Raw genomic sequence first — 15,909 nt, 5'->3', positions numbered from 1 at the left:
ATCTGAATGATTTTTAAGCAATCTCTGGTGTTGGTAGTTGTGGTTTTTCCCTGCTTAGTGGATTAGCAATGGAGACTAAACTATTCTTACTAATATGTTTTGTGGCTACTAAGAAAGCTTTGCACTGTTGGTGATTTGCATATTAGAAGTGTCACATTTCTTTCCTTTTTTAGGTATACCAACTGCAGCCTTATCAAATATATGGAAAAACATAAAGTTAAACCAGATAGTAAGGCATTCCACTTGGTAAGTTCCTGCATGCATAAAAAAATCAAACCCCTTGTATAAGTTACAGTTGTTCAAAGTGAGAGTTGAGCTGGTGTCAAGTACACTGTGACTAACTTTATTTTATAAATATTATACCTTATTTTATTAAAAAAGTTAGGAATAACTGATACTCTGCAATCTGAGAATTGCAAAACCACTTTATCTTCTCACATTGATAAAATGATTCTGTGAGTCATTCACTGGATTAGTTTCTGTATCAAGTATATCAGAAGTTTTCAGTCTTTAAGTCACGTTTAGTTTGTAATTATATTTGCAGTGTTGCTGCAACTCAGCCATTTTGCTGCTTTGCATACTTTTAATAGCCTATTTTTTATTTTTTAAAAAAATCCTAATTGCCTAATTTTTTACATATTCATTATTAAGCTTACATCTTACCGACTGAAAACCAAAAAAAATTAACTTGAGACTTGAACATGTAGTTTGAAAAATTTTAGTATGTCTTCCTGGTGCACTAATCCTTTGTAGCTTTCTTATGAAAACACCCTAGTACTCTTACAACAATGATTTTCTCTCTAGAACGTATAACTTCTTTTTTTATGAAGACTCCCGTTAAAATGATACACTTGCTCAGCCCTGGAAGTGCCTGCATTATGTTGTTTCAGAAATTACTATATTGGACCTTTTCTTCTGTGTTTTAAAGAACACATTCAAGTCTCTAAAATAAACTTTGTGTGTATATATATATATATGGAGAAGAAAGAAGTTAGGTATATCTTGTCTCTCTGAATGGACATTCTCCTTATCTTGATGTTTCCAGCTCAGATTAAATGTTTTCGGGCTAGAATTATAAGGTAAATATATTATTTGCAGGGCAGGAGTGAGGGAAGAAAACAAGAAGCTTTTTGATCTTGGATATGAGAGGAATAAATTGGAGAAAAGGGAAGATGGTTAAGAGGCCTGGGTGTCTGAGGACATGATGCTTTTGTTGAAGTCGTTGGAAGCTGTGTCTTCTCTGATAATCAGTCCCAAGGGTTTTTAAGCAGCCATCATTTTCTGTTCAGTACTTTTTTCCTCCATATAAATTTTGGAATTTATCCTTCAGTCAGAGCAGCTCTGAGGCAATATTCTTCTTGTGGCATACTGCATGAGCATTTTTGAATGGGGGTTTCCAAGCAGAGGAGTTACACTGCAACTGGTCTAAAATAGAATGTATATTCAAGGTTCAGATCAAACCAAAGTATAATCAGGTGAATCAAGTAATCATTGCAAGAAGTTACCTGGCGGTGGTACCATTATGCATTGTTTACTGTGAAGTGTGTCTGCTCTCTAAAGTTAAAAGTTGGTGAAATACTAGAGAAGTTTACATAAGCAGGGAAACTAGTCCTGTCTGGTAGAGATTTTGGATTTTTAATGGACTTTTATATCAAAGTAGAACTGAAAGCTGCTGATCAGTCAATATATTTGTATGTAATGCATAAATAATTTATTTTAATATGCGAAGAGCTGAAGTGCCTATTATGCACAGGCAAAGCAGTCCGTCCATTTTGCTCATCATTAATCCAGCTACCATATAGCTATTTATAACAGAGCTTCATAAATGCGTTTTTAGTATTTACCAAAATGTTCTGTGTTTTAGGCTAAGAATATACACTTTAAAAAAGATATATTTGATATAGCAAGTACATAATATCTAATATTCCTATCAAAGCCTAAATAATATTTGTGGAAATTTTATTATTAAGTAATTCAACAAGCAAAAAACAATGAACACAAGGTGTCTGTTGAATATGTTTTGCATAGGATGGTGTTTGGATATAAAAACTCATCCTTGGACTCTGAGAGAAGCAAATTAATTGAGTGAATTTGCAGATCTTTCTCATCTGCCACTCTAGGCAGGTGTTCCACAAAATTACGCAAATGCACGCATCAGTACTTACCTTCCTAACTCCACCTTCTTTGGGAACAAACATGATGTTTGTCATCTACAAGTTTGACTTTTGACATATTTGGAGTCTAAAGCTCTCAAAATTAGGCTCATGTTGCTGTACCAAAATCTGAAAGTGGCTAACTGTCACTAGTGGTGAATAGCTGAGAAAACTCAGTCAATTCTGCCTGCTAAAATCAGTCACGTTAGATTTTCATATCATACCTAGGCTATCTGAGGTAAAAACCTTCTCCATGCAACAGCCTGTGTAACATGGCCAGTCACTTGATCTTCAGGTAACGCAAGTGCTTTCCTCCTTCCTCAATTCCTCAACTATTTCTTTCTCACTACGCTCCGGTCTGATGGTTTAACGCCAAGCTCAGGTAAAATTGAGTAGTTCAGGCTGTGCTGTACATCTGGCAGTCCATAAAAAAGACTTTCTCTGAATGAACTAGCTTCTATTAAGAGCTGTGAGTGCTCTGGCCAAACTGACCAGAAATTTCTCATCTGCTCTCCCAGTCTTTCAATTTTAGAAATTGTTTTAAATAGAACAACAAAGTTAGACACAGAATTATCACATCAGAATAGCTTAAAACACTTACTATAGTGTTTTCTCTTCTCCCTGTGGTATCACGACAGGGTGATAACTGCTTGAATTCTTCAACATTTTTATTCAGCATGTTTGTATTTATACCAAAAAGCAGTGGTTACATTAAAATGCAAAACCAAGGAATGGTGTCCTTTACCAGGTCACTACCACCCCTCCATCCTTGGTCATACCGGTTAATACCGAACAAGAGGACCAGGAGGTGACTTTGAGCGTGGACCCCTGACTGAGCACGCTGCTCAACTGCTACCTTACCCACTCACTCCGGTTTGGACCTTTACCCACCTTCCCCTCAACAAGACTGGTAGCGAGAGAGAGCCCTTGATGCGATTGGGATGACGTCAGTGTCACGCAAGCTAGAAAGCAGGGTATTTAGTCGTGTAGACATAGCCATCTTCTTTTGTATCTCCCATAGATACAGATTGTGAGCTAAGTACTGTGAAATTTATTGTCAGTTAGCTCTAATAGGATCCTCTCAGTTTTCTGATAACTGCTGTCTGTCAGAACAATTCAATGAAAATCAGATCTGTTCAGGGGCTGTCAAAACCAGAAGGTGTCTTAGGTTTGTGCTCTCACTGTTTGAGGCTAGACTGAACTCCAGATGAATGCCTTAGGCCCCTCCACCAGAGCCTGAACAAGTTCAGCGAATCTCTTGGTACCAGTTCTTCCAGAGATACTCCAAGATCTTACTCTTCCACAGGCTGTCTCACAGCCTTTTACTGTCTGCATCAGAACAGATAAAAAACCTGTTTACATCTACTATTGTAAAAATATGCCAGAACTAATAATTCCAGGACTAGTAAATCCAGAGATTGTTGTCATTGCCAAAAATTAAATGTTTTGATTTCCCAACTTGAATTAACCAGATTTTTTCCCTCTTTACTGACATTCATGCACATGGTCTCTTTTCACATGCGTTACATGAGACAACTTTGGCTCCTTCCTGCTTTTGCAGCTTACATTTTTTTCCACTTTCACTTTCCTGATTTTTTTTCCTACTTATTTGTTTATGCCCTAGAAAATGGGTACGCAGCTGCTGCTCCTGGTTCATTGAGTGATACTCCATCATCCATTTGGTTACTTTGGTCCGTATCAACTGTAGTGATTGTCCCATTCATTGCTGATGTATAACGTTTACTGCATTTTTATTATGTCATTCAGCCAGGTGATCTTTTAATTGAACAGTTTTTGAATAGAAAATATTTGTAATAATAGGTGGAAGATTCACTTGTGCTGGCACCTGAACAAGGGAGCAAAATAGGAGTTTTGATCCCCTGTGTGATAATGGTTGCACAATCATTAAACTTTTCTTGTGGTTTCTGTTTTCTGTTACTGATTATGACCAAGTTTGTTCACATCTTGTCAGCATGTGATGGACAGCTTTATAGCCTAATTGCCAGAAATGGTGCCAGAATTTTGCAAAGTTTTTTGATTGTGATGTTTTTCAGCATGTTGGCAATTCTTTCTCATTTTTTGCCTTCCTCTTTTCTGGCTCCTGGGATTGCTTTTTGAGCTTTTGAGAGAACAAGAATTGTTCTGTTCAAACTGATATTCTACAAAGACTACATGCAGACTCAGAGTCAGAATAACTTACTGTGAGTCTGTGTTGATGATGTGAAAAACAAAACTGGATTTGATAGTGGTAATACGTATTCGTTATGTTCTTAACCATGCCATTAAAACTGAAGGCTGAGGAGAGAAAACGTACTTTCTAACTTTAGCTATCTGCAGCGTGGAGGTTGTGTATGCTCACTTAATAGCTAGTGAAAGGGGATGACCAGTTCAGATGTAGATCATGACGCTAGATCTTTATAAAAAGGTGAATTTAATCCCATGAAAAGTATGAATAACAAATGTGAAATGAATATTATTTGCATATGTAGTTTCTGCGTATCTTGTTAGATCCACGATTTAAAAAAAAAGCTATAGGTTGAAAGTGTAGCATTTCTTTCAAAGATCATTGTCTTTGACAAAAAATCAGGGTGTAGTTTTGCCTTGGATCCTGTATTCCATGGTGAAACATGAATACTCACTATTTTCCTTTTTCTGTGTAGTATCTGAAGCTCCTTCTGCCCGTATGTGTTGCATTGTTAAATGCTGGGTGGATGGGAAGAAATATATGCACATACACCAGACCTTTTGAATAAGAAACACTTACTTTTAGAATGTATCACTGCTATTTCAGTGCTAGAGTTAAATAAAATCACTCTGGTCTGCTGTACCTAAAATGGAGAAAAATCTTCACACACGTGGAGAGAGCATGATGTTTCTAATGTGTTTTTTATTGAAAATCGCTGTTGAGATGCTGCAGAGACAAATGTATAACGTCCAGCCAGCTTCCGAAATGTTCACATAGGTGCCAAATGAGAGTGGAAGAGTAAAAACAGCACAAACAGTAAAAACAGCTTTTAGAGTTACCTTTCAGTCTTTATTGTTGTGCTGAATTTAGACTTCCTGTCTGTTATTGGTATTTGAATTTACTCAAGATGAGTTTCTGGCTGTGTATCCTAAGCATTTCTCATAGCATGTACATCTAAGTACCAATGTTTATAACTATTTTTATACAAATTTTTCACTTCGCTTTGGTTAGGTCAGTTTTATTAAATTTTCATTTGTGTATTACCGTAGGATTTTTGCTCCACTGCCTGTTACTGAAACATCTTGTGTGCTGGTTTTTTTAAAGTTAGGCATTGGGCGAATACCTAGCGTGCTTCTTAGCCCTCTGTTTACCCTTCCCAATGAGAGTAAGATGTACTTTCTCAAAGGGTAAGGTTTTGCTGGATTTTTAGTTGAACTGAGTTCAACTATTTTGTAAAATACTATACTTTGCTTTGTCTTCTGCATATTCATACTTTGTGGTCTTCTTCATTGTCTTTAATCAACACAGGCATTTTGGAAAGAACTTTTTTCATGTAGTTGATACCTGATTCATCAGTTGTTACAAAGATAGAGGCTGAGGTCTTACACTGATAGTGAAAGAGCACCGGAGCTCAGACTTGATGTGCTCATGGAGGATGCAGCTTATCCAACTTCCCTAGAGTATTTTGCATCATGTCATGCAAAAAATCAACTAAAATTCAAGATTTTGCACAACTGCTCTTTTCAGCAGCATGTAGCACACAGATGTGTCTGAGAGTCCATATTTGTCAGGATAAACAAGCACATACTGGAACGGGTGATAAAAAGTTATCTGGCCAGGTGGGTTTTTTGAACGTGTTGATTACCACTTTCTTCTACAGCATAAAGATTTTCTAAGGAGTGACTTAATATAACATCTTTGAAATACTATGGATGACAACGGAGATGTACTAGTATGACAATACTAAATAACGAGCAATAACAGACATGGAATCACTTTTGTTTATTAATTGCTAAGAATTATTTGAATTTAGATGGATATGATGTTGCTTCCTGTTAAGTGCAGTGTAGTTGCAGAAACCAGGCTGAATATGTGCATGTTACGTCCTTTTGTGGGAAGTGAACAGACCTTTAAAGCTGCTGGTACGTCGTGGAAACTCTTTGAATGTTTTGTTAGAACATTTGTGACTGGAACTAACCGCGTGTCCTGGGCTTTGCAAGTAAAAATAGGTGTTCTTTGATGGGGAATGGAGTTATCATTTTAACAAGATAGAAGAATGTGGTTATGCTATTTATGGTTAGGGTTTTGAGTTCAGACACATTTGTATCAGCTTGTCTTTCAGGAACAATACAGTGAAGTTTCTGTAAACAGTTTTGGTAATGCAGAGCTTTTTATCTTTTATTTTGTGTAGCTTCAGAAATTGCTCACTATGGATCCAATAAAGAGAATTACCTCAGAACAGGCTATGCAGGATCCCTATTTCTTAGAAGATCCTCTTCCCACATCCGAGTAAGTGGTCAGTTTATTAACCTATCAGTACATCCAGAGATGCTTTAGAAATGCGTGCTTTCTCTCTGATATAAATATGTTTGTGAATATTGAGCTAAATACTTAGTGTCTAACAACCAAAGAAACTATAACCACTAAAACGCCATTTGTGGTTTTTAAAATTAAGTAGCATTCTTATTGGTCTCTTGCTTTACGGAACTTCGATCCTATTAGTTGCAGCACTAATCTTGTTATTCACTGACATGTTGATTATGCATGCTGCAGATCTTTGTAGGCAACTGCTAAGTGCCCACAGGTCCACTTCTCTGCTCCAGAATGCCAGATGACACTCTCTAATTAGTTTACATTTTTCTATCTTAGCCTTTGTTGTAAATTCAGTGGGTGGGGGAAGTCAACTCTGTGTCTCTGTGCTGTCATCCTTAATGACTTAAATCCATTTTCTGTAGACACTCCTCTTTTTTGCTTGCGCAGGGAGATTTACAAAAGGAAGAAAATTTAGGGACAATAATTCATTAAAAATGAACCCACCCCCTGCCCCAAAGACTAGCCAGAGAGCATGATTGCACATCTTTTTAGGAAAACTATTAGCACATCGTGTGTATGATTCTCTACCATTATCTAGAGAAGAATTTATAAAATACGGTATGTATATTTATAAACAATTAATTAAAAATTACATGATTTCACTAAAACCTACTGGGTTATTTATAATGACTCCTGACCTCTCTCTGTGATTTAATGTTGTCATGTGAATGATGTACTTTTGCAGAAACTGCTTTTAGGACAGTGTTTGGGTTTTTTCTCAACTTCAGGTTGGCATTTTAATGTGAATACGCAATGTGTAATGCTAACAGGTGTACAGACTTTATTATAAATACATTCGACTGATTAAGGACAGGTAAATATTAGCTTGCGCTAGCAGTAGCAAAGTCATGTGGGCCATGAGATATGAACTTACAGATGAAACTTCTAGTTATTTTTAAACTTTGTTCCAGGTGGTTTTATTAATAGTGGAGTTTCCAGGGGTATTTTTAGTTAGTCCTGAGATTGTCATTTACGCTATAGCTGGATTAAGATAGCTCTTTGTGCCCTTGCAGATATCTAACAGGTGGTGTACCTTTCCAGCCACCCGGCTGGTCACCAGTTATCAGAAACCGTGAAAACTATGAGGAGTTTAGATGAGTGTATAAGAGGCAACTGAAGATTAAAAATCAATGTGAATAGGTTTACTAAGTTTAGAATATGATGAAAGTAAGACAGGGAAAACTTCTCCATTATTAAGCTGTGGTTCAGGCAACTTGAAACTAGCATGGCTGAAGTATGAATCTTACAGGTCTAACCCTTCTGTTCTAATACAGTGATAAATAGACTTTTTTGGGGGGCAGTGTTTTTGCAGGTTGTCAAATCCCTTACCCAAAACGAGAATTTTTAACAGAAGAAGAACCAGATGATAAAGGAGACAAAGTAAGTACTGGAAGAACAGTATCACCATGCTTCACTGGCTTTCACACTATTTCCTGTTTTCATGTTATTTCACGTACTGGAAAGAGTTGCATTTCTGTAGTGTCTGAATGATTTTTAAGCAATCTCTGGTGTTGGTAGTTGTGGTTTTTCCCTGCTTAGTGGATTAGCAATGGAGACTAAACTATTCTTACTAATATGTTTTGTGGCTACTAAGAAAGCTTTGCACTGTTGGTGATTTGCATATTAGAAGTGTCACATTTCTTTCCTTTTTTAGGTATACCAACTGCAGCCTTATCAAATATATGGAAAAACATAAAGTTAAACCAGATAGTAAGGCATTCCACTTGGTAAGTTCCTGCATGCATAAAAAAATCAAACCCCTTGTATAAGTTACAGTTGTTCAAAGTGAGAGTTGAGCTGGTGTCAAGTACACTGTGACTAACTTTATTTTATAAATATTATACCTTATTTTATTAAAAAAGTTAGGAATAACTGATACTCTGCAATCTGAGAATTGCAAAACCACTTTATCTTCTCACATTGATAAAATGATTCTGTGAGTCATTCACTGGATTAGTTTCTGTATCAAGTATATCAGAAGTTTTCAGTCTTTAAGTCACGTTTAGTTTGTAATTATATTTGCAGTGTTGCTGCAACTCAGCCATTTTGCTGCTTTGCATACTTTTAATAGCCTATTTTTTATTTTTTAAAAAAATCCTAATTGCCTAATTTTTTACATATTCATTATTAAGCTTACATCTTACCGACTGAAAACCAAAAAAAATTAACTTGAGACTTGAACATGTAGTTTGAAAAATTTTAGTATGTCTTCCTGGTGCACTAATCCTTTGTAGCTTTCTTATGAAAACACCCTAGTACTCTTACAACAATGATTTTCTCTCTAGAACGTATAACTTCTTTTTTTATGAAGACTCCCGTTAAAATGATACACTTGCTCAGCCCTGGAAGTGCCTGCATTATGTTGTTTCAGAAATTACTATATTGGACCTTTTCTTCTGTGTTTTAAAGAACACATTCAAGTCTCTAAAATAAACTTTGTGTGTATATATATATATATGGAGAAGAAAGAAGTTAGGTATATCTTGTCTCTCTGAATGGACATTCTCCTTATCTTGATGTTTCCAGCTCAGATTAAATGTTTTCGGGCTAGAATTATAAGGTAAATATATTATTTGCAGGGCAGGAGTGAGGGAAGAAAACAAGAAGCTTTTTGATCTTGGATATGAGAGGAATAAATTGGAGAAAAGGGAAGATGGTTAAGAGGCCTGGGTGTCTGAGGACATGATGCTTTTGTTGAAGTCGTTGGAAGCTGTGTCTTCTCTGATAATCAGTCCCAAGGGTTTTTAAGCAGCCATCATTTTCTGTTCAGTACTTTTTTCCTCCATATAAATTTTGGAATTTATCCTTCAGTCAGAGCAGCTCTGAGGCAATATTCTTCTTGTGGCATACTGCATGAGCATTTTTGAATGGGGGTTTCCAAGCAGAGGAGTTACACTGCAACTGGTCTAAAATAGAATGTATATTCAAGGTTCAGATCAAACCAAAGTATAATCAGGTGAATCAAGTAATCATTGCAAGAAGTTACCTGGCGGTGGTACCATTATGCATTGTTTACTGTGAAGTGTGTCTGCTCTCTAAAGTTAAAAGTTGGTGAAATACTAGAGAAGTTTACATAAGCAGGGAAACTAGTCCTGTCTGGTAGAGATTTTGGATTTTTAATGGACTTTTATATCAAAGTAGAACTGAAAGCTGCTGATCAGTCAATATATTTGTATGTAATGCATAAATAATTTATTTTAATATGCGAAGAGCTGAAGTGCCTATTATGCACAGGCAAAGCAGTCCGTCCATTTTGCTCATCATTAATCCAGCTACCATATAGCTATTTATAACAGAGCTTCATAAATGCGTTTTTAGTATTTACCAAAATGTTCTGTGTTTTAGGCTAAGAATATACACTTTAAAAAAGATATATTTGATATAGCACGTACATAATATCTAATATTTCTATCAAAGCCTAAATAATATTTGTGAAAATTTTATTATTAAGTAATTCAACAAGCAAAAAACAATGAACACAAGGTGTCTGTTGAATATGTTTTGCATAGGATGGTGTTTGGATATAAAAACTCATCCTTGGACTCTGAGAGAAGCAAATTATTTGAGTGAATTTGCAGATCTTTCTCATCTGCCACTCTAGGCAGGTGTTCCACAAAATTACGCAAATGCACGCATCAGTACTTACCTTCCTAACTCCACCTTCTTTGGGAACAAACATGATGTTTGTCATCTACAAGTTTGACTTTTGACATATTTGGAGTCTAAAGCTCTCAAAATTAGGCTCATGTTGCTGTACCAAAATCTGAAAGTGGCTAACTGTCACTAGTGGTGAATAGCTGAGAAAACTCAGTCAATTCTGCCTGCTAAAATCAGTCACGTTAGATTTTCATATCATACCTAGGCTATCTGAGGTAAAAACCTTCTCCATGCAACAGCCTGTGTAACACGGCCAGTCACTTGATCTTCAAGTAACGCAAGTGCTTTCCTCCTCCCTCAATTCCTCAACTATTTCTTTCTCACTACGCTCCGGTCTGATGGTTTAACGCCAAGCTCAGGTAAAATTGAGTAGTTCAGGCTGTGCTGTACATCTGGCAGTCCATAAAAAAGACTTTCTCTGAATGAACTAGCTTCTATTAAGAGCTGTGAGTGCTCTGGCCAAACTGACCAGAAATTTCTCATCTGCTCTCCCAGTCTTTCAATTTTAGAAATTGTTTTAAATAGAACAACAAAGTTAGACACAGAATTATCACATCAGAATAGCTTAAAACACTTACTATAGTGTTTTCTCTTCTCCCTGTGGTATCACGACAGGGTGATAACTGCTTGAATTCTTCAACATTTTTATTCAGCATGTTTGTATTTATACCAAAAAGCAGTGGTTACATTAAAATGCAAAACCAAGGAATGGTGTCCTTTACCAGGTCACTACCACCCCTCCATCCTTGGTCATACCGGTTAATACCGAACAAGAGGACCAGGAGGTGACTTTGAGCGTGGACCCCTGACTGAGCACGCTGCTCAACTGCTACCTTACCCACTCACTCCGGTTTGGACCTTTACCCACCTTCCCCTCAACAAGACTGGTAGCGAGAGAGAGCCCTTGATGCGATTGGGATGACGTCAGTGTCACGCAAGCTAGAAAGCAGGGTATTTAGTCGTGTAGACATAGCCATCTTCTTTTGTATCTCCCATAGATACAGATTGTGAGCTAAGTACTGTGAAATTTATTGTCAGTTAGCTCTAATAGGATCCTCTCAGTTTTCTGATAACTGCTGTCTGTCAGAACAATTCAATGAAAATCAGATCTGTTCAGGGGCTGTCAAAACCAGAAGGTGTCTTAGGTTTGTGCTCTCACTGTTTGAGGCTAGACTGAACTCCAGATGAATGCCTTAGGCCCCTCCACCAGAGCCTGAACAAGTTCAGCGAATCTCTTGGTACCAGTTCTTCCAGAGATACTCCAAGATCTTACTCTTCCACAGGCTGTCTCACAGCCTTTTACTGTCTGCATCAGAACAGATAAAAAACCTGTTTACATCTACTATTGTAAAAATATGCCAGAACTAATAATTCCAGGACTAGTAAATCCAGAGATTGTTGTCATTGCCAAAAATTAAATGTTTTGATTTCCCAACTTGAATTAACCAGATTTTTTCCCTCTTTACTGACATTCATGCACATGGTCTCTTTTCACATGCGTTACATGAGACAACTTTGGCTCCTTCCTGCTTTTGCAGCTTACATTTTTTTCCACTTTCACTTTCCTGATTTTTTTTCCTACTTATTTGTTTATGCCCTAGAAAATGGGTACGCAGCTGCTGCTCCTGGTTCATTGAGTGATACTCCATCATCCATTTGGTTACTTTGGTCCGTATCAACTGTAGTGATTGTCCCATTCATTGCTGATGTATAACGTTTACTGCATTTTTATTATGTCATTCAGCCAGGTGATCTTTTAATTGAACAGTTTTTGAATAGAAAATATTTGTAATAATAGGTGGAAGATTCACTTGTGCTGGCACCTGAACAAGGGAGCAAAATAGGAGTTTTGATCCCCTGTGTGATAATGGTTGCACAATCATTAAACTTTTGTTGTGGTTTCTGTTTTCTGTTACTGATTATGACCAAGTTTGTTCACATCTTGTCAGCATGTGATGGACAGCTTTATAGCCTAATTGCCAGAAATGGTGCCAGAATTTTGCAAAGTTTTTTGATTGTGATGTTTTTCAGCATGTTGGCAATTCTTTCTCATTTTTTGCCTTCCTCTTTTCTGGCTCCTGGGATTGCTTTTTGAGCTTTTGAGAGAACAAGAATTGTTCTGTTCAAACTGATATTCTACAAAGACTACATGCAGACTCAGAGTCAGAATAACTTACTGTGAGTCTGTGTTGATGATGTGAAAAACAAAACTGGATTTGATAGTGGTAATACGTATTCGTTATGTTCTTAACCATGCCATTAAAACTGAAGGCTGAGGAGAGAAAACGTACTTTCTAACTTTAGCTATCTGCAGCGTGGAGGTTGTGTATGCTCACTTAATAGCTAGTGAAAGGGGATGACCAGTTCAGATGTAGATCATGACGCTAGATCTTTATAAAAAGGTGAATTTAATCCCATGAAAAGTATGAATAACAAATGTGAAATGAATATTATTTGCATATGTAGTTTCTGCGTATCTTGTTAGATCCACGATTTAAAAAAAAAGCTATAGGTTGAAAGTGTAGCATTTCTTTCAAAGATCATTGTCTTTGACAAAAAATCAGGGTGTAGTTTTGCCTTGGATCCTGTATTCCATGGTGAAACATGAATACTCACTATTTTCCTTTTTCTGTGTAGTATCTGAAGCTCCTTCTGCCCGTATGTGTTGCATTGTTAAATGCTGGGTGGATGGGAAGAAATATATGCACATACACCAGACCTTTTGAATAAGAAACACTTACTTTTAGAATGTATCACTGCTATTTCAGTGCTAGAGTTAAATAAAATCACTCTGGTCTGCTGTACCTAAAATGGAGAAAAATCTTCACACACGTGGAGAGAGCATGATGTTTCTAATGTGTTTTTTATTGAAAATCGCTGTTGAGATGCTGCAGAGACAAATGTATAACGTCCAGCCAGCTTCCGAAATGTTCACATAGGTGCCAAATGAGAGTGGAAGAGTAAAAACAGCACAAACAGTAAAAACAGCTTTTAGAGTTACCTTTCAGTCTTTATTGTTGTGCTGAATTTAGACTTCCTGTCTGTTATTGGTATTTGAATTTACTCAAGATGAGTTTCTGGCTGTGTATCCTAAGCATTTCTCATAGCATGTACATCTAAGTACCAATGTTTATAACTATTTTTATACAAATTTTTCACTTCGCTTTGGTTAGGTCAGTTTTATTAAATTTTCATTTGTGTATTACCGTAGGATTTTTGCTCCACTGCCTGTTACTGAAACATCTTGTGTGCTGGTTTTTTTAAAGTTAGGCATTGGGCGAATACCTAGCGTGCTTCTTAGCCCTCTGTTTACCCTTCCCAATGAGAGTAAGATGTACTTTCTCAAAGGGTAAGGTTTTGCTGGATTTTTAGTTGAACTGAGTTCAACTATTTTGTAAAATACTATACTTTGCTTTGTCTTCTGCATATTCATACTTTGTGGTCTTCTTCATTGTCTTTAATCAACACAGGCATTTTGGAAAGAACTTTTTTCATGTAGTTGATACCTGATTCATCAGTTGTTACAAAGATAGAGGCTGAGGTCTTACACTGATAGTGAAAGAGCACTGGAGCTCAGACTTGATGTGCTCATGGAGGATGCAGCTTATCCAACTTCCCTAGAGTATTTTGCATCATGTCATGCAAAACAACTAAAATTCAAGATTTTGCACAACTGCTCTTTTGAGCAGCATGTAGCACACAGATGTGTCTGAGAGTCCATATTTGTCAGGATAAACAAGCACATACTGGAACGGGTGATAAAAAGTTATCTGGCCAGGTGGGTTTTTTGAACGTGTTGATTACCACTTTCTTCTACAGCATAAAGATTTTCTAAGGAGTGACTTAATATAACATCTTTGAAATACTATGGATGACAACGGAGATGTACTAATATGACAATACTAAATAACGAGCAATAACAGACATGGAATCACTTTTGTTTATTAATTGCTAAGAATTATTTGAATTTAGATGGATATGATGTTGCTTCCTGTTAAGTGCAGTGTAGTTGCAGAAACCAGGCTGAATATGTGCATGTTACGTCCTTTTGTGGGAAGCGAACAGACCATTAAAGCTGCTGGTACATCGTGGAAACTCTTTGAATGTTTTGTTAGAACATTTGTGACTGGAACTAACCGCGTGTCCTGGGCTTTGCAAGTAAAAATAGGTGTTCTTTGATGGGGAATGGAGTTATCATTTTAACAAGATAGAAGAATGTGGTTATGCTATTTATGGTTAGGGTTTTGAGTTCAGACACATTTGTATCAGCTTGTCTTTCAGGAACAATACAGTGAAGTTTCTGTAAACAGTTTTGGTAATGCAGAGCTTTTTATCTTTTATTTTGTGTAGCTTCAGAAATTGCTCACTATGGATCCAATAAAGAGAATTACCTCAGAACAGGCTATGCAGGATCCCTATTTCTTAGAAGATCCTCTTCCCACATCCGAGTAAGTGGTCAGTTTATTAACCTATCAGTACATCCAGAGATGCTTTAGAAATGCGTGCTTTCTCTCTGATATAAATATGTTTGTGAATATTGAGCTAAATACTTAGTGTCTAACAACCAAAGAAACTATAACCACTAAAACGCCATTTGTGGTTTTTAAAATTAAGAAGCATTCTTATTGGTCTCTTGCTTTACGGAACTTCGATCCTATTAGTTGCAGCACTAATCTTGTTATTCACTGACATGTTGATTATGCATGCTGCAGATCTTTGTAGACAACTGCTAAGTGCCCACAGGTCCACTTCTCTGCTCCAGAATGCCAGATGACACTCTCTAATTAGTTTACATTTTTCTATCTTAGCCTTTGTTGTAAATTCAGTGGGTGGGGGAAGTCAACTCTGTGTCTCTGTGCTGTCATCCTTAACGACTTAAATCCATTTTCTGTAGACACTCCTCTTTTTTGCTTGCGCAGGGAGATTTACAAAAGGAAGAAAATTTAGGGACAATAATTCATTAAAAATGAACCCACCCCCTGCCCCAAAGACTAGCCAGAGAGCATGATTGCACATCTTTTTAGGAAAACTATTAGCACATCGTGTGTATGATTCTCTACCATTATCTAGAGAAGAATTTATAAAATACGGTATGTATATTTATAAACAATTAATTAAAAATTACATGATTTCACTAAAACCTACTGGGTTATTTATAATGACTCCTGACCTCTCTCTGTGATTTAATGTTGTCATGTGAATGATGTACTTCTGCAGAAACTGCTTTTAGGACAGTGTTTGGGTTTTTTCTCAACTTCAGGTTGGCATTTTAATGTGAATACGCAATGTGTAATGCTAACAGGTGTACAGACTTTATTATAAATACATTCGACTGATTAAGGACAGGTAAATATTAGCTTGTGCTAGCAGTAGCAAAGTCATGTGGGCCATGAGATATGAACTTACAGATGAAATTTCTAGTTATTTTTAAACTTTGTTCCAGGTGGTTTTATTAATAGTGGAGTTTCCAGGGGTATTTTTAGTTAGTCCTGAGATTGTCATTTACGCTATAGCTGGATTAAGATAGCTCTTTGTGCCCTT

The 15,909-nt window shown here is 36.7% G+C and overlaps 1 protein-coding gene across 1 annotated transcript in view; it reads left to right on the top strand.

Annotated features, from left to right (window-relative positions):
- Positions 1–15,909, top strand: part of CDK8 (cyclin-dependent kinase 8) — a 68,544-nt gene that overhangs the window by 45,309 nt on the left and 7,326 nt on the right. The window contains exons 8-10 of the mRNA XM_009327757.1: positions 174–246; positions 6,530–6,627; positions 8,013–8,091. Coding sequence (XP_009326032.1) covers positions 174–246; positions 6,530–6,627; positions 8,013–8,091 — 250 coding nt within the window. The remainder of the gene's footprint in view (positions 1–173; positions 247–6,529; positions 6,628–8,012; positions 8,092–15,909) is intronic.

The sequence above is a fragment of the Pygoscelis adeliae genome, unplaced genomic scaffold, assembly GCF_000699105.1.
Source record: "Pygoscelis adeliae isolate BGI_AS28 unplaced genomic scaffold, ASM69910v1 Scaffold14, whole genome shotgun sequence".
Lineage (NCBI taxonomy): Eukaryota > Metazoa > Chordata > Aves > Sphenisciformes > Spheniscidae > Pygoscelis > Pygoscelis adeliae.
The sequence above is the reverse complement of the archived record's forward strand: the minus strand, read 5'-3'. Positions and strand labels throughout refer to the sequence as shown.